Raw genomic sequence first — 11,434 nt, 5'->3', positions numbered from 1 at the left:
GAGGGAGGGAGGGAGGGAGGGAAAGAAAGAAAGAAAGAAAGAAAGAAAGAAAGAAAGAAAGAAAGAAAGAAAGAAAGAAAGAAAGAAAGAAAGAGGGAGGGAGGGAGGGAGGGAGGGAAAGAAAGAAAGAAAGAAAGAAAGAAAGAAAGAAAGAAAGAAAGAAAGAAAGAAAGAAAGAAAGAAAGAAAGAAAGAAAAAACAGAAAAGAAATACAACAGATATTCAAAAAGATTATGGGAGTAAATCTTTCCCAAAATAAGGAAAGACACAGACAGATATAAGACTCATACAGAGCTCCAAATAGACAAAACAAGAAAAGAAAATCCCTATGACATATGATAGAGTTAATCATTGAGTAATCAAGACAAACAAACTTTGTTGAAAGCTGCAAGAAAAAAATCACAAGTCATATATAAATGGTACTAGTCTAACTGGATGTTGGCATGTAAAAGAATACAAATGAAACCATATTTAAGATCCTGCACAAAACTCAAATCCAAGTTGATCAAAGACTTCAACATAAACCATTATACAATGAACCTGATAGTAGATAAAGCTGGGAATAACCTTGAAGGCAAATGACACGGGAAACTAAACAGAAGAAATTCAACAGAACAAGCACTAAGATTGACAATTAATAAATGGGACTTCATGAAACTGAAAAGCTTCTGTAAGGCAAAAGACACCAGCAATAGGACAAAATGGCATCCTGCAGAATGAGAAAAGATTTTCACCAACACAACACTTGATAGAGGGCTAATTTCCAAAATACATAAAGAAGTCAAGAAACTAGACATCAACAACCAAATAATTCAATTTTAAAAGGAGAGTATTGGAACTCAAGTGATGATTTAATTAAGAGCACTGGCTGCTCAATTCCTAGCAAGTACATTGTGGGTATCAACTGTCCGTAATTCCAATCCCAGTCTATCCAGGGATGCTGACAGTATAAGACGTGCAAATAGTATAAAGACCTACATGCACACAAACACCTATACACATAAAATAATAACTGTTTTTAAATTAGGTATGTGGTAAAAAGTGGTATAGAAATTGTGGCAATGGCCAATCAAATTGAGGTTAAGAACCACCACCTGAGAGGGAGCCCACCATTAACACTGTCTGAAGGACCAGGGCTAAAAGGTTTTATAGCCTGGTGAGCTTAGGATAGAACCAAACACAACTGGAAGAAATATGGAACAATAGTTAAAAGAGGCTATGAATTTGAAAGAGAGTAAGATGTGAAATAATGGCGGCTCTTAAAGAGGAAAAGGGAAGGGAGATATAATGTAGTTAAGATCTCAAAATAAAGGGGAAAAATTTATTAAATATAATGTGTTTATAGAACTTAAAAGCGGTCCAAAAATTAAGATGAATACATTAACTCAAAGATAGCTTATTTGGGAAACAACTCTATGATTTTTAGATATTAAAAATTAATATATGTTTAACAGAAGTGGTTTATTTAGTTTAGCACACTCAACAACTCAGGATAAAACAGGCAAAACTTTAGGTCTTTAAGAATGTAAGAGAGATTTTCAGAATTAAAGTAACAAAAACACTAGAAAAATATTTAAGCGAGGAAAACATAAAATTAAAAAGTACATACATTGTTCATCTAATATAATAGCAGATACATAACAACAATTTGGATCTAGTATAGTTGATATATGTACGCTATAGTCAAAACACAATACAAAATAGACAGACTATACAACAATATAAGCAATCACAAATAAAAATACTGAAATGATTCAAATTGTTGTTTGAAAATAATGGTCAAATATTACAAGCGTGTGTATGCTTACCTCTAGTCCTAACAGTTGGGTGATAGAAGCAGATGCATCTCTGTAATTTTGATGGTAGCTTGTTCTACATACACACGTACACAAACACGCACAAACAACAACAACAAAAAAGTCAACAAGAGCTACCATAATGAGACCATGGAGTGAAAACAAATTGTCATATATACTGTTAGAATATGTTAAATAAAAATATGGACATAAAAATCAAGGTATTATAGAAATAAAAAAATATGTACAAAATTCAAAACAACCAAGATACAACAAAGATAGTCTTTCCACACTGCCCATGTATGAACAAATGGCCTTGTTCTTGTTTCTCATAGTAACTTTAAAAGAAAGTTATACAATGCCCAGAGTCCATGATGCCCTGCAAATGAAGGAGAAGGATGTTTTCAAATTCCTTACCAAAACAACCTGCTCAGTTGACACAAACTTTTACTTGTATATGAAGCAATATGTCTACAAAACGAAATGTGATCTACAGCGTAAATCTGAAGAAAACATGGAAGACATTGTTGCTTTCACCTCTGACTATCATTCCCATTGAGAACACTGTTGATGTCAGCACCATCTTTTTCAGAAACACTAGCAAGTGCGCACTGCTTGATATTTTGCTGCCACTGGAGCCACCAACTGGGATCTTCACTAACCAGAACCAAGAAGCTTTCAGGAAGCCATGGCTATCTCAGGGCTGGACATCAGACCCTCACAGAGGTGTTTTATGTCAACCTGCCCATATTTGTTCTTTGTAAAACAAGACTATCCTCTGTAATTGTTGGAAATTCCCATTCCATGCAGTGTCAAGGAGTTCACTTATTGGTACTAATATGGTAGATACTGGCTGCAGGGAAGTATTCCATTGGTTTGTTCCTGGGAAGTATTATATCTATGGCGCTATTTCCCATGGGCACCTATGGGAGGATATGCCTGATATCTACTTCTACAGAGATTCTAAGAGTATTTAGAAATAACAGTAAGATGCTTATGAGAAGAATGTAGCCAATGGGACTGGAATATGCCAGCTATTGAGTTCACTACTGCTCAACTAGAGAAGACTGGAAGTGTGCAGGTGCCTTCTGCAACCATCCAGTTACTAAAGACTGTTACTAAACACTGAAGTGCCCAACCACCAATACATGTTAGTACTTCTCATAGTGCAGACCACTGAGTGGGGTGAAGCCACCACTGAGTGGCCCTGAGGTGATCTACTGACACCTGACCAAAGGGGACAATAAGTGGGAGGAAAATAGAGTTGATAAAATCTTGAGGAGAAAAAAAACATAACTCAGGGTCAATATAATAATGTTCAATTAAGTATAAAACACATTATTTGGAATCCAAGTGCCCCTGTGTAGTGAAGGGAGCTCATTCATCATACAGTAACAGTAGTTCTTATCCTCAGCCATTTATCACTCAAAATTGCACAGGCACAGACAATTAAAAGGAGAAAATTCTATGGAATTAAAAGGGGATAATAGGAAATGTAGTTTGTTGCATTCCCTGTAAATCCTATAGCCTCCTAAAAGCTGTTTATACAGGTAAATTTAATTAGCTATTTCTCATTTACTAAGTTAAGGACTTAGATAGTGATTATTCTATTGGTGAATACATCAGAATCTAGGTAGCTTATGGAATTCATTCATTTTCTATACACAGTAATTCCTTGAATTCCAAGATAAACCAATGAGTAGATTCAGAATTGGCTAGCACCTACTTTCTAGTCCATGGACAGCACAAAGACTCTTCATCATGTTCAAAGACAACAGACGGGAACTATATGAATTTTGATAACAATACCATTTGAGTGAAGTCTATCCTCCCTCCAAAAAGATAGTTTTAAATATTCCTATACTCTTGCATATATTTCACATTCTCCCACATACCTGTGTCACCATTGAAATGGGTCAGGGAAACAACATTCAGTAATAATCAGGGTAGTGAATGTAATCTAATTTTAACATGTTTTGTACTTAAACTCTAGTGATCTCTGTGTTCTGTTTTCAGATTGACAACCAGAAATATCCACCTGGTTTTGGCTCTATTGTTTGCAATCAAACAAATAAACAGGAATATTCATATTTTACCAAATATTTCTCTGATAGTTAAGGTTAACTGTGCCAAAAAGGAAGATCTACAAATGACTAACATGTACTCAAACAGAGATGCAGCTATTCCTAACTACAACTGTAAACATGGAAGAAGAATTTTAACTGTACTTACAGGACCAAGGTGGTTTTCATCTGCCTTACTTGGGCCACTCCTACACATCTTTGCAATACCACAGGTGAGATTACATTCTGTTTGTACTGAAACTGTCTCCTTTCCTGCCACCTTTCTGAGTACCAAGACAGATTAGAAGGCACAAACTGGCTTTATGTCTGTTATGATTCAGAAGTTGAAGCATAAATTATCATTTTCTGGCACATACATGACATCATCATTAGAAATAAATATGAAAGATTGGAGATGTCAAGTGTTTTAATATAAAAGTCTTTTAAGTAGTTTTTGGGAAAAAAAATCACAAAAAGATAGAATTACAATAACTATATAAACAATTTATACTTCCTAATGTTCCCAGATTTTAACTGGCATGCTTAGAAAGACTATAATTTGCACATTCTCTTTTCTTCATATAGTTAACGTTTTTGTCCTTTAGCTTTACTATGGGCCATTTCATCCTCTCCTGAGTGACCGGGAACACCATCCTTATCTGTACCAGATGTCTCCAAAGAATACATTTCTGACCCAGGCCATGATGGCCTTAGTAGTTTATTTTAGCTGGAATTGGGTGGGACTGGTCATTTCAGATGATGAACTAGGCATTGAGTTTCTATTTAAGTTGAGAGGAGAGATGCACAAACACAAAGTTTGTATAGCCTTTGTGAATATGATCATACAAAATACACAACTATATCAGAAAAGAGCTGAAAAGTATTATACCCAGATCTTGACGTCATCAGCAAAAGTTATTATCATTTATGGTGACTCAGACATTCTAACTCTACATTTTAGACTGTGGCAACATTTAAGTATTAAGAGACTCTGGATTACCACCTCACATTGGGATGAGAACACAAGTAAAGGAGACCTCCTTCTTTCCTCCTTTAATGGGATTTTCATTTTTTCACATCCCCATTCTAAGATTACTGGTTTTAAAAAATTCATCCAGACAGTGCAGCCTTCCAACTACAATAAGGATACTTCCCTTGCTAGGTTGTGGTGGCTGTATTTCAACTGTTCATTGCCATCTCATTGTAAGACACTGAAAAATTGTTCAACCAAAATCCTACTAGAATGGTTATCCAGGCACCAATTTGAAGTGTCCATGAGTGAGCCAAGTTACAACCTATACAATGCTGTCTATACTGTAGCCTATGCACTTCATGAAATGTTTATTCAACATACAGAACATTGGCAGAAGGATATTGGAAAAGAGCTGGAATTTTACTCCTGGAAGGTAATGATATTCCCACTGAATAGTATGAAGTGTCAACTTATGACACAAAGTTTACCATAAGTTCTAAATACAAGTATTCTACAAAAATTTCTCACAAGTGGGATTATTTCTGTAGCATTTGCTTCATATTACATGAACATGGTTACTGGTGTAAATTAATATCAAGAGACAACAGCATACTGAAAACATTAGAATCAATGTTATTGGTTATTCACCACAATGTAACAGAAAGACCTTGTTGCTGAAAACAATCATAGTAATCACATTGAACATGGAGAAATCAATCTGATCCTCAACTGAAATCTCCCTGTTTAATGGCTAGTCTTCATAGAGCTGGAAGGTGCTTATCTTACCACTGAAAACAAAACAAAAAAGAATCATCAATTTTTCCATGTTAGAAACTCAGAAATCTATGAAAATGATATGCTAAAAAAATTGTGCCACAACAATTAAGGGATTATTCAACCTAAGTCCAACTTTATCATTGGATTTGAGATCCACTCCATAGGATGATACTCACACCTGACAATGCTAGTATAGTCAAAAATTCTAGAATGGACACGTCATGGGCTCAAAGAAAAACCAATTATTCCGCTAAATGAGCATAGAATGATGTGATGCTATACCTGTATATTAAGACATCACTCAACTCTCATCAGATAAATTTCTTTCTGCATAGGTAATAAATAACAGAGACCCACAACTGTACAAAAATCACAGAGTAAGAGCCTTTGAAGGAATTATCCTTAAATGGGATGTCTCTATAACACCATTCACCTCAGAGATCATGCATCTATGTCAAAAGGGGGCCAGAAAAATGTAACAGCCATAAATGATTGAAGATTTTTAAGAAAATATTATTTAATAAGTAGAACAGAGTAGAAACACATATAAACTCATAGATTTATGGTAGCATTCATGTGAACTCCCAATCATGAGCCAGACAAAATCCAGGCACAAATAAGAAGTGAACACACATTTCCACATTTGCCAAAAAGCTATTTGCAACTGGTCTCTTTAGAAGGAAAATCAATTTTCTTCAATTGAATGACACTGCATATAAAAGCTAAACTTCAAAGCAGATCCCATGCTCAAAAGCTTGCCTGTACAAATTGGACTTCTTGATTTTCTTAGTTTATTTTTAGGGATTGGGAATTTTTTTAAAGCAAGGGAAAGAACAGGAAATTGGGTGTGTTGAGATAGAGGGGAGGTTGGAAAGGTGCTGAGAGATTAGAAAGTATATGACAAGATTATACTGAATAAAAGTCTCAAAGAACTTTTAAAAAGGAAGGAAAAATTTAAGTTGATGAATTTTTCCAGTATATTTCCAACACATAAGCATTACTATATTGTCAACATTTGAAACAAAACAAGAAACACAAATGTCCTTTAAATGATCAAGAATCTGTTGATTGAGCTGGGCGTGGTGGCACATGCCTTTAATCTCAGCACTTGTGAGGCAGAGGCAGGCAGATTTCTGAGTTCAAGACCAGCCTGGTCTACAAAGTGAGTTCCAGGACAACCAAGACTATACAGAGAAACCCTGTCTTGAAAAATCACCAAAAAAGAAAAGGAATCTGTTGGTTGATATAATGAAGAATTTATTAACTTATGTTAGGCAATTCTGCAACTCTATTTATGTATTGAGGAACTCTATTCAGTAGCTGATGGTGTAATAATACTGATGAATAAAATAATGTTGATAATGTCTTACTTTCCATAAATATTACTAAGCTGTGAATGTTGTAAACCACTAACTTCATTGTGAAACTTGATATTTCTAATGCATAATGCTACTTAATTCTAGATTTATAGTCTTTTCTTTTATTGTATTAAGGAGTTTTAATAATATTACATTTTAGACCAGATTAATTAAATTAGAAGCATTCAGATTTTCAGATTATCTACCCTAATGTGCATGCGTAGTTTATATTACAACAATAAATTTATTCCAGGTGGCCCCTTTCCTGGAGAACAACAAATTTATAATTTCTTCTGGATATCAATACAATATTAATCAAAGAGGGAAACTGGATACAGAATATGACATTCTCTATGCTATGGATCTTCTACCAGCTCTTGGACTTAATGTGAAAATAGGAAAGTTTTCCAAACATTTTCTACATTTTCAGCAATTATATATAGCGGAAGACATGATAGATTGGACCATGGACATTAGACAGGTGAGTTTGGACTTAAGTATGATTCTTAACTATAAATGAATAAATATCACTTATTTATTTATATTTTATATCATAAAACATAATATTTTTATAATATGATTTAAAAACAATAAAATATTACTCTTTCATTTGTGTAATTATAAATAAATGAAAAATGTTAGTGATAAGACTGCAAATCGCGGTTTTAATTGTGAAGTGGGTCAAACTCTTTCTACTAACACATATCTATTTTTTGTTAGACATTACAATCAGTATGCAGTGTGCCCTGTAGTGTAGGATTCCGAAAATTTATTCAGAAAGGAAAGGCTGTCTGCTGTTTTGATTGTACCCCATGTCCAGAGAATGAAATTTCCAACATGACAGGTAATTACATGCCTTACCAATTGGTCAGTTGAGGTTTTGCAAGCAGTAAGTCAGCCAATATATAGATATATTATTAAAGAATCCATTATAATGATGCAGTACATAATTTTATATAGATAGTAGAAAATTTATAATTGGTGGTATCTCTCTTGTCTCAAGAGTACCAGGGGAATTTTCGATGTGATATAACTGGTAATATATGAAGTAACTGGCACACAAAATAATTATTGTAGGAGTGAGTAGAAATGGATAATAATAAAATTAAATCTCAATCTCAGGACCAGTGCATAAATATTTCAATAAAATTTTAACATGACCAAAGCAGAGATGGATGTAGTACTCAGACATAAAATAATGCATTAGAATGAATGTTCAACATTAACTTGGGGAGCAGTGGTGTGTGTCTTTAATCCCAGCACTCAAATTCAGGAGGCAGAGGCATGTGAGTCTCTGTATATTGAAGACCAATCTGCTGTACAGAGTGAGTTCCATTATAGGCAGAACTACACCGAAAAACCCTGCCTTGAAGACACAAACAACAAAAATAACACCATAAAGAATATTCGGCATTTTGGGCTATACAACATAGTGAATAATGCAAGAAAAGGTTGAAATGAATACTGTGTTGAAATGTTGCAATAAAATGTTTCTTGAATTGACACTGTGACATAAATATAAAAGCAATATTAATGAATTAAATGTGTTACCTTTGTCAGTTCAATACAGAATAATATTATATTGCAATTCTTTTCATTTAACTTGCTACTTGCATATATTTCAAAAACCATAAATATAAAATTTTTTACACATAGTAATGATGAAAAGTTTACAAAATAATTCAAAAGAATAAGCCAGTTATTCTCAAACTTCCTAAAACTGTAACCCTTCAATATAGTTTCTAATGTTGTGGTAACCCCACCTCCAACCACAAAATGATTTTTCTTGCTATTTAATGACTGTAATTTTGCTACTCTTATGAATCAAAATGTAAATAAGCAACCAAGCCAGCTTGGTCACTCAAAGGGTCTTGACGAAGAGAAAATACAATTAGACATTATAACATGACTCCAGCCAGTGCTCAGGCTGAAACAGGTTTTTTTTCCACTCTGCTTTTATACCATTCTAGGTATATGCAAAGAATAGGGTCAGAACGAGGACAAAGACAAATCAGTCAAGGAACAAACAAGGTATAAACAGAGTGGTTAAGGAACAAACAAAGCAAAAACAAAGGGTCACAAATGACTATTGTACTCAGGAACATAAAAGGCCAATCAAGATACAAAGAACACATCCCTCAGCTGTCTTCATCTTGAGCATTGTCCTAGCCTAATGTCAAAATTTTATCTGATCCTATACCTTTGTCCTAGTTCATTGTAAATATTCTTGACAATGTCCTTGAAGCTGCACCAAGAGCTCTCCACAAACAATTACCTGTGCTTTTCAATGATCTTAGGAAACCCATAAAACATTGAGATTCACTAGATTACTTACATGCTAAGGTAAGTTTTGAAAAATAAGGCGAACTTAAAATAACTGAATAATAATGTATGCCACTGAAGGAAAGACTGCTACTACAAAATTCCAATGGATATGGTCTTCCAATTCAATTAAAAATTTTAAATTGCACTTACTGCAGTGTAAATTTCAAGTTAAATTTGGAAGGAGATTCTTGCACCCATCTAGGATTATATGTCATTCCATTAAGAGATGGAAAATGTTCTTGTATTGGTGCTTTCTCAGTAAGGATTTATCCTTTGAGTAGATTAACACTCTAACCTAATTTCAAAAAGTAGTGAAAATATGATGTGATCTAGTGTACTAAATTTCTCACATAGAAACATAATAGAAAAAGATTTATATGATCCAGTTACATTGAGTGCTAATTACTTCATAGCGTTTTTGCCTTCCTAAATAGTACTAGTTATGGCTTTTAAAAGACTATGTTCAGGAGAATGTATATCCAACAAATATGCCAATTTGGTCAAGACTACCCAGTGCATTAATTTAAAAATGTTTGAGAAAAATAGAGAAGAAAAATAAAACTGATAATACCTCCTTTTCTATACCAGACATGGATCAATGTGTGAAGTGTCCAAATGATCAGTATGCCAACATAAAACAAACTCACTGCCTAAAGAAAGTTGTGACCTTCCTGGCTTATGAAGACCCCTTAGGAATGACTCTGACCTGTTTGGCCCTGTTATTCTCTGCTCTCACAACTGTTATACTCAGTATCCTTTTGAAACACCGAGACAATCCCATTGTCAAGGCAAATAACCGACTTCTCAGCTACATTCTTCTCATCTCTCTCATATTTTGTTTTCTTTGTTCCTTGCTCTACATTGGCCATCCCCATATGGCTACCTGCATCCTACAGCAGACCACTTTTGCAGTTGTTTTCACTGTAGCAGTTTCCACTATTTTGGCCAAAACAATTACTGTAGTAATGGCTTTCAAGATCACTGATCCAAGAAAAAAGATAAGACAGATGTTAGTAACAAGGGCACCTAACTATATCATTCCCATCTGTACCATGATCCAACTTATACTTTGTGGAACATGGATAGGAACATCTCCTCCATTTGTTGATTCTGATCCACACTTTGAACATGGTCACATCATCATTGTCTGCAACAAGGGTTCAGTTATTGCATTCTACTGTGTACTGGGTTACTTGGGCTTATTAGCCCTAGGGAGTTTCACTGTAGCTTTTCTGGCCAGAAATCTGCCTGATAGATTCAATGAAGCCAAATTCCTGACATTTAGCATGCTGGTCTTCTGTAGTGTGTGGATTACTTTTCTCCCAGTCTATCATAGCACCAAGGGAAAGGCAATGGTGGTTGTGGAAATCTTTTCTATCTTGACTTCCAGTGCAGGGTTGCTTGTTTGTATTTTTTTCCCAAAGTGCTTCACAATTTTGTTAAAACCAAAGGCGAATTTTACTCAGAAGTTCAGTGGCACACATTCTAAAATTGAATATAACCATTAAATTATTAAGAATGTCTTAAGTCCATTCACCTTTGAAAAGTTGTTTTTTTACAAGAGGTCAAAAATACAAAGTAGAGGGAAAAAACAATATCTTCAACAAATGGCTAAGGTTAAATAGAATAGATGGATTTACAATGATGAAAGTAGGTGTATATTTATCACTATGCACAAGGCTCAACTTCAACTGTATTATGGACATCAACATAATACCAGATATCTGGATATGTGATACAAAGTATCTGATATATGACATTTTGTATCTGATACAAAAGAAAGTGAGAAATGGTCTTGAATTCATTGGTTAAGAAAATGTTTCCTGTGGCATGGGCACTAACTCAAATAATTAATGAACAGGTACTCATGAAACTGAAAAGTCTCTGTAGGGCAAAAAAAAATAAACATTTATGCAAAGTGTCAGCCCACAGAAAGAGAAAACTTCTTTACCAAATACAAATCTAAAAGGAGGTTAGTATCTAAAATATATAAGAAACTTTGCAAAACACCGGACATCAAGAAAACAAATGGCCTAATTTACCAATTTTAAAAGGATGTACAGATCAAAAAAAAAAAAAAGAAAGAATAAAATATGCTGCAGAGGATTGATTGCATTATCTGGCATCAATAGGAGGGTAGGC

General features: G+C 34.3%; 1 protein-coding gene across 1 annotated transcript in view; it reads left to right on the top strand.

The window, feature by feature from the left end:
- Nucleotides 1-10,800, top strand: part of LOC110298432 (vomeronasal type-2 receptor 116-like) — a 22,315-nt gene extending 11,515 nt beyond the window's left edge. Inside the window, exons 2-6 of the mRNA XM_021167677.1 lie at nt 3,813-4,092; nt 4,465-5,265; nt 7,221-7,448; nt 7,688-7,811; nt 9,881-10,800. Coding sequence (XP_021023336.1) covers nt 3,813-4,092; nt 4,465-5,265; nt 7,221-7,448; nt 7,688-7,811; nt 9,881-10,800 — 2,353 coding nt within the window. The remainder of the gene's footprint in view (nt 1-3,812; nt 4,093-4,464; nt 5,266-7,220; nt 7,449-7,687; nt 7,812-9,880) is intronic.
- Nucleotides 10,801-11,434: the final 634 nt, after the last annotated feature.

This window comes from Mus caroli, chromosome 7, assembly GCF_900094665.2.
Source record: "Mus caroli chromosome 7, CAROLI_EIJ_v1.1, whole genome shotgun sequence".
NCBI lineage: Eukaryota > Metazoa > Chordata > Mammalia > Rodentia > Muridae > Mus > Mus caroli.
This window is presented reverse-complemented; position numbering and strand designations above follow the sequence as displayed.